A 16,675-nucleotide genomic window follows, 5' to 3' on the forward strand; every position below is an offset into this window, starting at 1 on the left:
AGGCTCACAGTATTAATGCTGGAGTGCCTCAGGGGTCCATCCTAGGCCCAACTCTCTTCCTGATCTACACTAATGATCTTCCAAATTACATCTCAAGATCATTCGTAAACATTTATGCTGACGACACTACCATCTATGGTAATACTTCAAAAGCCATAAATGACCAAGTTCTCTCTGATTCTCTCTCCTCTGATCTTGAGTACGTTGTACAACGGGGAAAAGGGTGGCTGGTTACTTTTAATACATGGAAAACCAAGCTTCTATCTTTACATCATCAACGCTCTGATCCCCATCTGGTATCAATTGAAATAAATGGCTTTCGTCTTGGAGAAACTCCATGTTTTGACAAGCTTATGGGCGTTACCGTTACTCCTGATCTGAAATATAACGCGTACCTCAAATCTGCTTCCACGGTCGCTGGAAAAATGGTGGAATCCTTCTACCGCTCCAGAAGATATCTCACTAATGATGCAATTCTCTTCCTATATTAAAAAAAAACAGGTATATTCAAGGATGGAGTGCTGTTTCTAAATCCGGGCATGGCTGCTAGAAAGACTTTATCCTGCCTTGACAGTTCAAAATAGACTTCGTAGTCTAGTTGGATGTTGCCATTTTCTCTTCCCTGCAACATCTTTTCCACAAAAGAAACGTTGCGAGCTTGTCTCTTCTTTATCGTTAATTTCATGGCAAGTGCTGAGCTTCAATCTATGGTCCCTCTCGCCAAACTTTCACGAAAAACACTAATCTAGCTGAAATCACTATCAATAATGTCCCCTACTCTTTATCTGTGCCTAAACCAAAACCTAGATTCCATAAACAAAGCTTCTTTCTTAGAAATGCACGCCCGTGGAACTCTTCAGTTTTCCTGCTTCCCAGCTGACTACAATTTGGTCGTCTTCAAGTCCAACTTAAACAAATTCTTGATGAGCCGTTAAGCCCTTAAGTAATTTAATTTACCAAATTTCCGCTAATAACGTTTACTATGATGCTACTTTGTTGACTACTGTACACGCATTAACTCTTATCCTTGTGGCCTGCGGGCCTTGATAAGTGGTGACTAAAAAAGAATCGATCGATACCGCCGTTCAGTCTCGAAAGGCAAAGAATTCCACTGTAGGGGCAGTTGCACGTGTAATTGTGAGGCAAGGGTCGCGCAATTCCTAACCACACCTCTCCTGAATCAACACTATTTGGGTCCAGTGGCAAGTGTGGTCGATCAACAGGCAAAAAAATCACTGCTCACACAAATTCTCCCAACTGATTTTGCCACTTCTCAAACGTCAAATGATTTCTCGCTCCTCTCCCACCGAAAAGTGACCTGTTTTTATAAGGCACGCGCATGTGATCTCGCAAGACTTCGTTCACTACAAAACGTCACGGCCGCCATGATGGGCTCTTTCTTTCTTTCTCAACGCGCGTGACTCACAGGACAGACAGACACGAGGACGTTTGTACGATAAGCCATTTTCCCCACAGCAAGGAGAAGACCAGGACGACTGGAAACAATGCCGAGATAAGCGGAGAGTACATACAGCACCGGAAAGTCCCAAATGGTCACCCATTTAGTACTGACCATGCTCAACGTTGCCTAACTTTGGTGATCCAGCGGGAACCGGTGTGTCAACGTGATTATGCCGTATGAAAAAGAATATGTCAGAAGTAAACAGTGTTATTTAGTTTGAAGGCTTCGCCATAATAGATTACTTTGCTTAACCTGAAGGCCCCCTCCAAGATTAATATTCTTTACTTAATATATTGTTAAATTACGTTCAATTTTTTTATTTATTAACAGGGTGACCATGCATTGCCTTGAATTGAAATATGATCCACTTATGCTTCACACTACCATATTTTTATTGTCATCGAAATTGATGAAATAGCCCATTTCTAAATCAAACAGATTGGCTTCTCTAATTGAGGATTCATCGCGATTCAAATGGAGGAAATTTAACATGTTTCGCGCAATGACTAAATTTCAAAGATATTGCGTTTGTAGAGAACCTGCTGTTGTTTTTATAAAATCATTTTATATATAATGGCTCGCGTTATAGTTTAAATACAAAAGTCAAGTTTCATGCTTCAATTGTGCTTTAAACAGAAACATCTATTTGGAGCGCGCCCTTGTCATATCAAAGAATCTACTGTGGTTTTTATATGTCTGGCCTTACTACTTTTGCGATGATAACTACTTGAATTTAAGTTAAAAATGAAAATGTCAAGTTTCATTGTGAAATTGTTCCTTAAACAGATACATCTATTTCGAACGCACCTCTATCATATCAAGGAACCTACTGTTGATGTTATATGTTGGGCCTTTCAGCTGGTGTGGTAATAAAACTTCTCAAATGCACTTGTGATATATAAAGCATTTATTCAGAAAAAAAAGTAGCGTCGAACGTTACCTAGGAATAAGAAATAATGTCCTACATGAGGGGATCACATGTTAGGGGTCTTAATAATCGCTCAAAAATAGAAAATTAAAGAAAATATTGAGGGCAATTTAGTTGGAATAAGATCCCCCACCCTCCAAAAGAAAATAAATTTTAATATTTGAAAATATAATTTAGTGGGGAAGGCTAAAAACTATATTTCCCGTAAAAGAAAACGATAAACAACAAAAAATGAAATTAAAAAGATTCTTGATAAACGGGTGTAGAGTTTTCGATAAAATATAATTTTCCCACTTATCAACATTTATTGTCGTCCAAAAAATTTTGACGGAATAAAAAAAATAATAATAAAATTAAGAAAAAACAAAACCAACACAAACAAGAAAGCACTAGACAATTCCAAAGAGGAATTCAACTTTTCCTGTTTTTTTTGTTTTGTTTATTATTATTTTTTTTATTACTCCAAAGATATCGTTATTATAAGAAAATATAATGGGAAGAATTAAATTAAATGCATTGGGAAGAATCAAATATTATTTTAGTCTAGAAGGATCTCTTTCGTTGATCGAGGACAGAATTTTGGATTTTAAGGAATGAAATACAATAACTTTTAAATAAAGATTTACAACCTCCTTTTTAAAGCAATTAAATCACTACTTAATGGCCTTTCCACGAGGTGAAACTTAAACAGATTCAGTTTTTCATGTAGATTAAGTCAGGTGCAAAGTCGGTTTTTAATGCACTGAACACTTAAAGTGAAACTCTAGATATTTTTTTTATTTGAAAACAATTTCCAAGTTAATGTTAAATATGTATATAAAAATAAGTTTGCGTTAATTTTAAAATGAAATATATTTTATTTGTTTGTCATTGTTGGGTGACGAGTTTTAATTCTCAATAGTTAACGATATAGACAATATTAAAGGGAGATAATTACGTTCTACGATGATCGGATTCTTAAATTAAAGTTTATATTTTAAAATAAATATTTTATAGTATATTATTTTTAGTCGTGTGCAAGCGACTCTGTAAGTCACTCCGTCGGTCGGTCTGTCGGTCTGTCCGTAACACTTTTGTGCTTGGCCTTTTTGGTTAAGATCAAAGGTCTATTGTTAATAGATGCTGTTTTTTTTACCAAGATCAAAGTGTAGTATCTGTTTCGTCAGATACTGCAATCAAAGACCATATGTGGGGCAACCTCACATATAAGACCTTGGTCAATGTAAGGGAAGCCCTTCATATCAATTGTCACTATTCAGCTCCCCTACTCCGAGTTGGTCCCCATTTCCTCTTTACTCCTCACTTTAAAAATCGGCGTTGTGCATAATTTTCTCGGTGAGGGAGCAAATAAATACCCTTTTCTTGGCCTTTTGGCCAAGATCAAAGTGCAGTACCTGTTCTTACTACATGATGTACTTATTGTGATATAAAGTGGAGTATCACTTTTCTGTATTAATTTAATGTAAAATGATCACCCACTTTACAACCAGTCAGTCTAAAAGCAATTCAAGTCATTCTCCAGATCATTCAAGTTGTTTTCGAAGGATTCCAGTTATTTTTTAAGCATTCAAATCATTCTTAAGGTCATTCAAGTCATTCTTAAGTTCATTAAAATCATTTTAAGTCATTTACTTTTTATTAATTTAAGTCATTTCAGCCCATTTTTCGGTCATTTTAGTTTATCTTTAAGAATTTCATGTCAATCCTACATTCACACATTCATTCATTACATGAGAGTACGCGACTAATGACCATCGTCCTTGTTTATTAACTACTAGCTGAAATATTCTGCGTTTCCAGGTTGTATATGATATATTTTAATATTTTGTCCTCGAATAATAAAATAGATTAATCAAAACATAAATTCATATTGGTGAATACATATTATTTTTGTTTTTGTTTTTTGTTATGAATAGTATATTCACGAAACTATATAAGCGAAGTGGCGTTGTAAAAATAATGGGCAATATAAATGAGAATGTGACCCCCTGACGTTCAAGATTTCTTTTAAATCACAAACTGTATTTGTCTTAGGTCGTGATGGATTTCATTCATTCATTAATTACAATGAATTTTGAACTTTGTTACGAAAATGGCAAAATGTGAAGAAAGGAACTTTACTAAAAATCTAATGATTATTCATAATTTATTAGTAACGAAAAATTTTATTTTTGATGACAACAAAAGTCTATTTTGTGTAATAATTGTCTAATAAAAAGTTTGAATACAGTCAATATTTCTGGGAAATTTTCTAAAAAAAACAACAAAACAGAACCACATGCGAAAATTTGTAAAGAACTTTTTTATCAGAAAATACAAAATAATAAAAACGCAAGCATTGGGGAAATTTACATTTTTTGTTTGGACTTAATATTTGTTTATTAAATCGATAAATTAATAGCATACATATAGGCATGTGTTCGTTTATGTAATGTTGCACTTTAAAAAAAATCATTGAAAATTTTATATCCATATCATTAATTGCTAGATTAAAAATAATGTTTTAAATTGCAACAAAATGTACATTATATAAAATAAATCCAAGGTAATTTTTTGATTCAATTTAAATTAAATTTTTATACCTTACTTTGTAAAATTTGTAAAAGTGCACTTTGAAGATAAATAAATTTCAAATTGAATCTTGTACCTTTATTTTTAAAGCCTATAGTAAAAACATTTTGTTTAACAATTTTCATGCCTTGGATGAAATGCTTTTCTAACTTGTATCTTATCCTTTTAAGATTATATTTTAAAACTCTCTTTCTCTCTATTTTAGTTTGTATTTCTCCTCACACCACAACTCATTTTTGCAACCCCCTCTTTGTATTATTACAAGTCTGAATATTTTCTCTGTTTCAGTTTGTATTCCTCCTCATATCACAACTCATTTTTTGCAACTTCCTCTTTGTAATACAGGTCTGAATAATGAGAAAATCTGAATTTTTTTACAAAATTTTTAAAATAACTTTTTTTAGATTAAATATTTTTTAAACTTCTTTCGGAATAGAACATCTTTAAAATTGAATAAGGAATGTATTTCATATAGTTTTCATTAACAAATATCCAGTGCATAACAAGAAAAAGAGAGATGGGAATTCCAAAAGGGCGGTATAACAAGTTACGGTCAATAGTAGTCCTCGCCATCGAAAGTCTTTGTTATTGTTATTCTTATTCTATTATTATTATTATTATTATTATTATTATTATTATTATTATTATTATTATTATTATTATTATTATTATTATTATTATTAATATTATTATTATTATTTAAAACACTTTGTGTCCTGCTATTTCGCGCGAGGACTAATATATATATATATATATATATATATATTTATTTAATCGGTCAATTAATAATAATATAAAATATATGCATGTCTTCGTATATTTGAGTTAATGTCTGGAAAACGTATTTTTATTAAAAAAAAAAATAATGAAAACGCAAGCATTCGGAAACGTTAGAATTTTTTTATTTGAACGTAATATCTGTTTGTCTAATGGATAAATGAATAATAATAAAAAATGTATAGGCTTTTCCTTGTATTTACAAATTCAAAACCGCGAGTAAAAATTATGTATTATTCGGTTTTTTTATTATCAATACAAAGAGGTGAAAGAAAATGAGTTGGTGTCATCAGCTAGAATTGAAATAAAAACATTTAGAATTCCAGCCTGGTGTGGTTTTCTGTATTAAGCCTAGAAGTAAACAACTTGAAGAAATGACGCGAATCGACGCATGCGCATAAAAACAAAAATGTCGGCTAGTGCGAATGGACATTTTGCATGTAAATTTGCCGACGTCTGTACGCGATATGTATGTAAACAAAGATGTTACTCGCTATAAACCGCCCTTTGTGCATGAATATTATGTTCTGATAAATTCAGTGTTGTGTGACCTGTAGTTAAAGAGTTTACCTGTTATATATTTACACACACACACACACACACACACACATACGTGTACTGTTTTATTTATATAAATTGGTCGACTTATTGAAGAACACATTGAGGAACAGCATTAATATTTCTCATAAAAATATAGTGTTACATATACTTACTGAATTTATTTGCTTTAATGCCTTGTCTCAATTTTACCAGCTGAAATTGTTTGGTTCTTAGCAGAATTCTAAATTATTTCCCAATTTAAAGTCATTTCCTCAAATATCGACAAAATTTAAGGGTAAAGTACATTATGTGGTTATTTTTTCTGGTAATTTGAAGCTTTCCTCAGCCTCGCTCTGTTGCCATTCCAAAATCGACCTACCCTACTGTATAGCTTAGCAAGAAAAAGAAAGCAACAAAAACCCAACTGCTGATAACAACAAAAACAAATAACCAAGAAATGTTTTGACTGTAGTTTACCATAACATTTTCATAAACAAAAGATACCGTAAAAATAGAATTTCATTTTCCTTTCTCTGCATAATTACCAAAATAAAACCAACGACATGAAAAATTAAACAAAACCAATGAAATAAATAACTAAAAAATAGTGCAATCTTCCAGAATAGCAAACAAAGCAAATTTAATGTCTTTTTTTAGTTAACAATAAAAGTAGTGTGAAAAAATGTAAATAAACACATTAAAACTCAAAACATCGTAGCTTGTCTTTGCTAACATTTGTTTAGTTTTTTGTTTGTTTATTGCTTCTTTTGTTTATTAAAATGTCATGTGAAACTACAGTCTAGTTGAAACAAAAAGAAACATTTCTAGATTAGAAGTTGTTGTTATCAGCAATCGGGTTTTTTTTGTTATGCTGTACAGTCGACTCCCCAATCTCATTTCGCTAAAATTTGCGTTAACTTTCCACTTTCTCCATCTGTTCGCGTCTGCCTACTTGCGGAATAATAATGTCAACATTACCAAAATGTATTTTCTTTTGAAAGTTGGGGGCTAAATATCCCTCGGTATTTTCTTTAATTTTCTATTTTTGAGCGGTTATAACGACCCCTAAGATGGGGGCCCCTCGTATCGGACATTATTTCTTGTTCCCACGCAACACTCGACGTTACTTGTTTTTTTTTACTGAATAAACGCTTTAAAATAAGTTAAATCAATAACAACTTAACCAGCTAGGTAGCAAAATCGATTTTGCCCTTTGTAAAACAGCAGTAAATAAGTATAAATATTAAAAATATTACTCGTTCTGTAGTATCTTTTTTAACTGAATAAACGCTTTAAAATAAGTTAAACTACTAATTACTAAAACAGCTAGGTAGAAAAAGAACACTTAGAAAATCGATTTTATCTTTTTTACAGCAGTAAATAAAAAAAATATTTTTTGAAAATATTTTTTTAAAAATATTACAGTCATAAAGTGTTTTTCCATCGATATTTATTCAATAATGGACAAGTTTTCCTACTTAGCAAAAATGGACGAGTTTTCCATGGACAAGATTTTCATGTACGAGTTATATATATATATATATATATATATATATATATATATATATATATATATATATATATATATATATGTATATATATATATATATGTTCACTGTTTGCTGGGAAATAATTCGATCAAAGTGCCCGATTACAATGAAAAAAAATTCATATAAAGCTTAATATTTATCTATTTAAAACTGTAAAGAATCTCAGAAAAATATTGGTACCGTCAGGTCTCATATATATATATATATATATATATATATATATATATATATATATATGTGTGTGTGTGTGTGTGTGTGTGTGTGTGTGTGTGTGTGTGTGTTGTCTATAATGAGTCTCTTTTAATTGATGGGGTTTACACCTTCTAATATGTGATTCGTCTCGTGTATTCTCTATTGTGCGTTGATGTGTGTATACACATTTAATGGTTTAGAGAAATATTTCTCGGTTCGAACACCAGCAAAAACTCATACCTCCAATTTTCCTCCCATGTGTCCAAAAGTGAAAATGCTCAGGGGTGAATCATATTTGGATATAATTATTTGTTTATTTTTGGTACCTTTTCAGAGTTGGCACGCTTGGTATTTACTACACTTTGCCAAGTCACTCCTTCTGACTTCCACGATCGGTGTGTCGAAAAAACCTGTCCATCCACTAATGCATTGCGTATAGAACTAATCTCCTTCGTAACTAAAACTCTACGTCTCAAAATTTATCGTTTTCATTACATCATTACTACACATAGCTTAAAGATCCTTGCTGGGTTTTTGTCTCGTATTTTTGTTTATGTTCCGAAGACCACATACCTTGGATCACAACCATTTTTGTCTGTGTGAAATGTGCGAAAAACTCAAACAACCGAGATGTTTTCTATTTACATTTATTATTGTTATGAGTTGTTGCTTCCGATGTTGCATGCCGTTGTATTCTTGTATCTTTGTGTTCAAACATTCCTAGTGAATAACATGACGATCAGGATGGCATTTCATCCATCAAATTACATTCCTGAAAACTATTTAATGTAAACACTTCAATTATTTCACTTTAGTAACATTCCGTTAGATATTCTACTTTTACCAATCGTAATAATCGACCATTATAATACTTTCCGGTGTTTTCCGATAGACTTAGAACATAACACTATGTCTATTGCGTCACGCAATTGTGTGAAACTTTGTTTTAATCGCCTAGAGTTTCATTTCCTGGTGTTTTCAACTAGCCAATTGGGTTTACTCGCTAATATCTTGCTACACTATTATGCATATAACATTGTGCTTGTTTGTTGTTTAGTTAGTCCTCGCGTTACGCTTTGAACAAAGCCAAATACAATCTTTGAAAACAAAACTGCTTCAAAAAAGGCCAAAATCTCGAGAATTGACTTAAAAAAGGCAAATCTAGCAAGATTTATAGCCGGACTTTATTGCTACCTAAATTCTAGTTAAGACCTATGGTTATTTCCAGCGAAAAATCAATGACAAGTGGCTGTTGCGATGATGCAAAATCGTTTGAAAATCGACAGAGTTAGAGAGTACTGGAAATCTTAGGAGACTTGTTGTCAACGAACTCCAGCGGTTGTTTTCAGTGAACAATTGTTTATAATGATTTCTTTGAGAATTCCTAGTGTGTGAATAATAATAATAATAATAATAATAATAATAATAATAATAATAATAATAATAATAATAATTATAATAGAATGAGAAGCGCAAAAATTACTCGGAACTTGCCAGAGAGCTCAATGGGACCTGGAAAATGAAGAAAGTATAAATAACACCACTAATAGTAGGAGCGCTAGGGACAATACCAAAAAACTTTGAGAAAAGAATGGGAGAGATTGGAATCATGGTGATGGCCGAGAAAATACAACGAATTTCACTAATGAAAACTGCAGAAATATAAAGGAAAACCCTTGAATGTCGAGAATAGCAACAGACCTCAACTACACACAAACTGGACACAGAAACGACTACAAATACAAAACACAAGGAAACATCACATGGAATCATGAAAACGTAAACTTTATAAATGGAAAAAACCGCGCCCACCTATTTTGTGAGTGTACCATAAAAGATAACCTTTACATTTAAAATGTAAAGGTCAGCAATTGACCTCTAACCTCATTGAAAGCTGTTGCCCGTGATCGTCTATCTCCCAGGAGGTTTTCACATAATTTCTCAGCGTCTCAGCTCCGTGTTGATTTCTGCTGAAAAGCAAATAGCTTCGCATGCGCGCCTGGAAAGAATAACAGACTCCGAGGTTCTAAGTACAAAAACGTTAATTTCACAAATGTTACAAGTTTTTACATATATACATCGTTCAGTTCGATTACACCAGAAAACATCTAGATTCTCCCGAAATCTTATTCTTCGTTCTCACGATGGCGGTCAGGATGGATGGAGGGGGAGGGGGTTGTGGCGTATTTCTGGAGCGTGTGTTTCTCTCGAGATTCGGCTTCAATCTACTAATTTCGGTCTGGGTATGTTCTCTTATACTAAGATAACGGGGTTGATCTGGGGATCTGCTAAACCAATTAGGGTTCGACACGGTTTCTGGGGAATTCCAAGATCCAATTTGCGTGTGTGCACCCTATCAGATCTCCCCATAGCCTGCGATTATGGGACCAAACATCGACTACGCTATCACACGACCTCAGAGGTCAAACCCTGTCAATTTCTCTGCTCAGAAACCCAGAACGTCTGAGCTGATGTTCCTCAGGCCACATAATGTCATTATTCTGATATTTCCTGTCATTTATTTAAACAATAAAATATATGTCTGTTTTTACAAAACACAATAATTCATCCCCTTTTGATAGGTCACCCGCCGCTGTCCGGGATTCAATCAACCTTTAACAGACAATCTCGGCATATATACCCGGCCTTAGTGTTTTAGGGGATTTTAATCTCCCCAATGGGGAGCAGTATCGCTCCTCTAGACGGTTACGTCACAAGGCACCACACCAAATAATGAAGTTCAAAGAGGAGGGAAGAACGAGGAGAGAAAGCACTAACCAGACCTCCGCTGGAGATGTGCAAAGAAGACTGGTACCTTGGAGAGGTTTATTGTCATCCAAATTCCAGTGAAGACCAATAGTCACTGCTAACGTAAAATCAATAGTAAGTGGCTGTTGTGATAACGCAAAATATTTTGCTACGGTTATCGAAAGAGGTGGAGAGAACAAGAAATCTGGGGAGACTTGTTGCCATTCAGATTCAGGGGAACACTGCAGGTTATTTTCAAACAAAATTCTTTGAGGCTGCCTTTGTGTGAATCCATCTAGTGAATAATAATATTGCAAAATAAACGAAAATATGAAAGTCTGTTTTCAAAATCAAATTTTTATTAGCATTTTAAGCATACAATGAAAAACAAAATGACAAAAGATAATAAATTGTATTTAAAAACAAAAGATAGAAAAACAATTATATGTGAAAATTATTTGCTGTATTTTTTGTTAAAATTAAAGTTACTCAAATGTGTTATTTTAGTTCGCTTGAAGCATTACCTAGTGTGTTTATAAAGGAAAGTTATAAAAAATTATACAAGGGTTGTACTACTACTACTACTACTAATAATAATAATAATAATAATAATAATAATAGATTTTAAAGTTAAATAAAATTAATTTAAAGTCCGTTCCATTTTCTACGATATTGCTGACGTTTACAATAGCCTTCGCATTGAACTAAAACCGAACACATATCTGAAGAAGGAAATATTTTCCCGAAATATCATACAATACTGAACTTCTATCAGCCCATACAGAACCAACTAAGAACACAATATAAAATTATAAAAAATACATATATATATTGCACCCACAAGACATGAATCTACATAGCCCCTTCCACTGTTATATGTTTTGATTTGCTTCAGTTTGTGTCGATCCGTTACACCTCCGCATTGTACTGCTTTCTATAATTTCCTCTACATATTAGTTACTAATATAAAAAATACCAACATAATGACAGAAAAACCCACATAAAAATTTCAAAAGCACCAGGTTTATAAAATAGTTATTTGTTTTTAAATTAATTATCCTTCAAATTTTTTTATTGTTATTTAAAAATGATTACAAACTTCCCACTTTGTCTTTTAAAGAAAATCTTAACATAATTAAACCTGCACGTATTGCACTTTCTAGTATCCGTTTTTTTTATATAATAAGTGCACTGGAACTACTCATCGGAATTTATTTACAAAGAAAGTTGATATATAGGGTATTCAGACACGTGAAAAATATGTTTAACGGTTTTCATCCAGAAAAAAAAAGGCTACTAAGGGGTAAAAATTAAAACAATTAATACTTGGATCATTGGATTTTTTATCTGTTTTTCAGCTGTTTCATGATAGCGCATGCGCGAATCATTCATATGACACCTTCCATATGTTAAGAATTAGTAGGGTCGGTTTTGATCTCAGCTTAAGTCTGTTTTGTTTCGAAGAGGTGAAATGTTTAGAAAAAAAAAATAATAATCGCATGCTTATGTCTCGATTTCCATCCGTTCTTACTTCATTTTTGTGAGTTGTTTAATACCGGACAACGCCGAGTACACCTGCTAATCTATTATATAAAGGAGACGATATATTGGGACGTTACCAGTTAAGGAAAAAGTTTTTGTTTCATGGATATTTTTAGAACAAGAGAAGATAGACTATACCGAACGATTTTTATATAAAGAATGAGAGTCTTGAAAAGGGGTTCTTGCAGCGGAATATTTGCCAGAAAAGAAAAAGGGATCAAAACTTAGCTACTTCATAGTGCAAAAAGACAAAGAGAAAAGAGGTTGGGTTGGATAGCTTTTCAGTTGAAAGTCCGGTGATTGGTGCTACAAAACCTCACCGACCAGGAGTTGGTATGAGAGTGTGTTGTTGAGAAAAAATAACTAATTTAAATTAAATAAAATTATTAAAAAATCATTTTTAAAAAAGACTTATGCTCGTCAGAAGTTTGCAAGAGAGACAGGTCGTGTTAAAAACGTTCATTTTGACGGGCACACTTTTTTTTGCGCGGTTGTTCGAACAATGACTCCTCGTCATCCAAATCCTGGTATGGGACCACATTATAGTGGTATAAATTCTGAAAATAACAATATATATACATAGATAGTTAATAAGTAAGAAAGAACGTCATCACTCAGCATCACAGCTTACAGAGTATATACGATTTTAAGATAATATTTTCCTTGTCTACTGAGTTATGCATTTTGTCCTATGCAGTTCTAGAAAATTCAGGCACTAAACTTACAAACCTGAAGTAATGAACCAATTAAAAAAAATCGAAACATTAACATTAATTAATGAACCAAAAATAGATCGACATCGTAATATTAAGTAATAAACCTATTAAAACTCGTCGAAGTTACATTAAGTAATACATCAATAAAAAATCGACGTATTCACATTAAGTAATACACTAATTAAAAATCTAAGTAGTAAGATTAGGTAATAAATCAATTCAAAATCGACGTATTAACATTAAGTAATAAACAAATTTAAAATCTATGTAGTCCTCATTAAATAATAAACCAATTAAAAATCGACGTAGTCATATCAAGTAATAAACCAATTAAAAATCTCCGTATTCACATTAAGTAATAAACCAAGTGCAAAACTCGCCGTATTCACATTAAGTAATAAACCAATATAAATCGACGTATTTACATTAAGTAATAAACCAATTTTAAAAATCGCCATATTCACATAAAAAAATAAACCAATTAAAAATAGACGTATTCACATTAAGTAATAAACCAATTTAAATTCGACGTATCCACATTAAGTAATAATTTTTTTTCTAAATCCCCGTATTCATATTAAGTAATAAACCAATTAAAAATCGACTCATTCACATTAAGAAATAAACCAATTTTAAAACTACCCCGTATTCATATTCAATAATAAACCAATTTACAATCAATGTATTCACATTAAGAAATAAACCAATTTTAAAAATCGCCGTATTCACATTAAGTAATAAACCAATTTTAAAAATCGCCGTATTAAGATTAAGTAATAAACCAATAAAAAAATCGACGTATTCACATTAAGTAATAAACCAATTTTAAAAATCGCCGTATTAAGATTAAGTAATAAACCAATAAAAAATCGACGTATTCACATTAAGTAATAAACCAATTTAAAATCGCTGTATTCACATTAAGTAATAAACCAATTTAAAATGGCCGTATTCACATTAAGTAATGAACCAACATCGAAGTATTCACATTAAGTAATAAACCAATTTAAAAAATCGCCGTATTCATATTAAGTAATAAACCAATTTAAAATCGACTTATTCACATTAAGAAATAAAACAGTTTTTAATATCGCCGTATTCATATTAAATAAAAAACTAATTTTAAATCGACGTATTCACATTCAGAAATAAACAAATTTAAAATCGATGTATTCACATACAGTAGTAAGCCAATTAAAAAATCGACGTATTCACATTAAGTAATAAACCAATTTTAAATTGACCTATTCACATCAGGAAAAAAACAAAAAAAAATCGACGTATTCACATCAGTAATAAACCAATTTTAAAAATACCCATATTCACATAAAGAAGTAAACCAATTTAAAATCGACGTACTCACAATAGGTAATGAACCAATTTAAAATCAACGTATTCAAATTAAGGAATAAACCAATTTAAAATAGACGTATTCACATTAAGTAATAAACATTTTTTTAAATCCCCGTATTCATATTAAGTAATAAACCAATTTAAAATCGATTTATTCACATTAAGAAATAAACAAATTTTTTAATTCGCCGTATTCATATTAAATAATAAACCAATTTACAATCGACGTATTAACACTAAGAAATAAACCAATTAAAAATCGACGTAGTCATATCAAATAATAAATCGCCGTATTCACATTAAGTAATAAACCAATAAAATATCGCCGTATTCCCATCAGTAATAAACCAATTTAAAATCGACGTATTCACATTAAGTGATAAACCAACTTTAAACATCGACGTATTCACATTAAGTAATTAAATAATCCAAAATCGACGTATTCACATTAAGTAATAAACCAATTAAAAATCGCCGTATTCCCATCAGTAATAAACCAATTTAAAATGGCCGTATTCACGTTAACTAATAAACCACCTTTAAGCATCGACGTATTCACATTAAGTAATAAAATAATCTAAAATCGATATTTACATTAAGTAATGAACCAATTTTAAAAAATCGCCATAAACACATTAAGTAATAAATAATATAAAATTTACGTATTTACATTAAGTAATAAACCAATTTTAAATCGACGTATTCACATTAAGTAATAAACCAATTAAAATTCGACGTATCCACATTAAGTAATAAACATTTTTTTAAATATCCGTATTTATTCTAAGTAATAAACCAATTGTAAATCGACTTATTCATATTAAGAAATAAACCAATTTTAAAAATCGCCGAGTTCATATCAAATAATAAACCAATTTACAATCGACGTATTCACATTAAGTAATAAACCAATTAAAAATCGAGGTAGTCATATCAAGTAATAAACCAATTAAAAATCGACGTATTCACATTAAGTAATAAACCAATATAAGATAGCCTTAGTAAACCAACTTTAAACATCGACGTATTCACTTTAAATAATAAACTAATTTAAAATCGACGTATTCACATTAAGTAATAAAATAATCTAAAATCGACGTATTACATTAAGTAATAAACCAATTTAAAAAATCCCCATACTCACATTAAGTAATAAATCAATATTAAATCGACGTATTTACATTAAGTAATAAACCAATTTGACACATCCCCACACTCACCTTAAGTAATAAACCAATTTAAAATAGACGTATTCACATGAAGAAATAAACCAATTAAAAATCGACGTATTCATATTAAATAATAAACCAATTTACAATCGACTTATTCACATTCAGAAATAAACAAATTTAAAATCTACGTATTCACATCAAGTACTATACCAATTTAAAATTGACGTATTCACATTATGAAATAAACCAATTGTAAATCGACGTATTCACATTATGTAATAAACCAATTTAAAATTGACGTATTACAAATTAAGTAATAAACCAATTAAAAATCGACGTATACACATTAAGTAATAGACCAATTTTAAATTGACCTATTCACATCAGGAAAAACAACCAATTTAAAATCGACGTATTCACATTAAGTAATGAACCAATTTTAAAAATCGTCATATTCACATAAAGAAATAAACCAATTTAAAATCGACGTATTCACATTAAGTAATGAACCAATTTACAATCGACGTATTCAAATTAAGGAATAAACCAATTTAAAATAGACGTATTCACATTAAGTAATGAACCAATTTAAATTCGACGTATCCACATTAAGTAATAAACATTTTTTTAAATCCCCGTATTCATATTAAGTAATAAACCAATTTAAAATTTATGTATTCACATTAAGAAATAAACAAATTTTTAATTCGCCGTATTCATATTAAATAATAAACCAATTTACAATCGACGTATTCACATTAAGAAATAAACCAATTAAAAATCGACGTAGTCATATCAAGTAATAAACCAATATAAAATCGCCGTATTCACATGAAGTAATAAACCAAGTTGAAAAATCGCCGTATAAACATTAAGTAATAAACCAATTAAAAATCGCCGTATTCACATCAGTAATAAACCAATTTAAAATGGCAGTATTCACATTAAGTAATAAACCAACTTTAAACATCGACGTATTCACGTTAAGTAATAAAATAATCTAAAATAGACGTATTTACATTAATTAATAAACCAATTTCAAAAATCCCCATACTAACATAAAGTAATAAATCAGTATAAAATCGACGTATTTACATTAAGTTATAAACCAATTACAAAATCGC

General features: G+C 31.0%; 2 protein-coding genes and 1 pseudogene across 4 annotated transcripts in view; 2 read left to right on the forward strand and 1 right to left on the reverse strand.

Moving 5' to 3' along the window:
* The window catches only part of LOC145256299 (organic anion transporter 3-like), a 324,435-nt gene that overhangs the window by 71,466 nt on the left and 236,294 nt on the right, over positions 1-16,675 (forward strand). The gene's annotated exons all lie outside the window — the stretch shown is intronic.
* On the forward strand, positions 3,744-3,870 carry LOC145256613 (U2 spliceosomal RNA; annotated as a pseudogene).
* LOC145256296 (uncharacterized) overlaps positions 12,220-16,675 on the reverse strand; it is a 36,403-nt gene continuing 31,947 nt past the window's right edge. Inside the window, exon 6 of the mRNA XM_080115014.1 lies at positions 12,220-12,867. Within this exon, the coding sequence (XP_079971140.1) occupies positions 12,760-12,867 (108 nt within the window). The 3' untranslated portion in view covers positions 12,220-12,759. The remainder of the gene's footprint in view (positions 12,868-16,675) is intronic.

The sequence above is a fragment of the Euprymna scolopes genome, chromosome 32, assembly GCF_053919585.1.
Source record: "Euprymna scolopes isolate OS-2025 chromosome 32, ASM5391958v1, whole genome shotgun sequence".
NCBI classification, from domain to species: Eukaryota; Metazoa; Mollusca; class Cephalopoda; order Sepiida; family Sepiolidae; genus Euprymna; species Euprymna scolopes.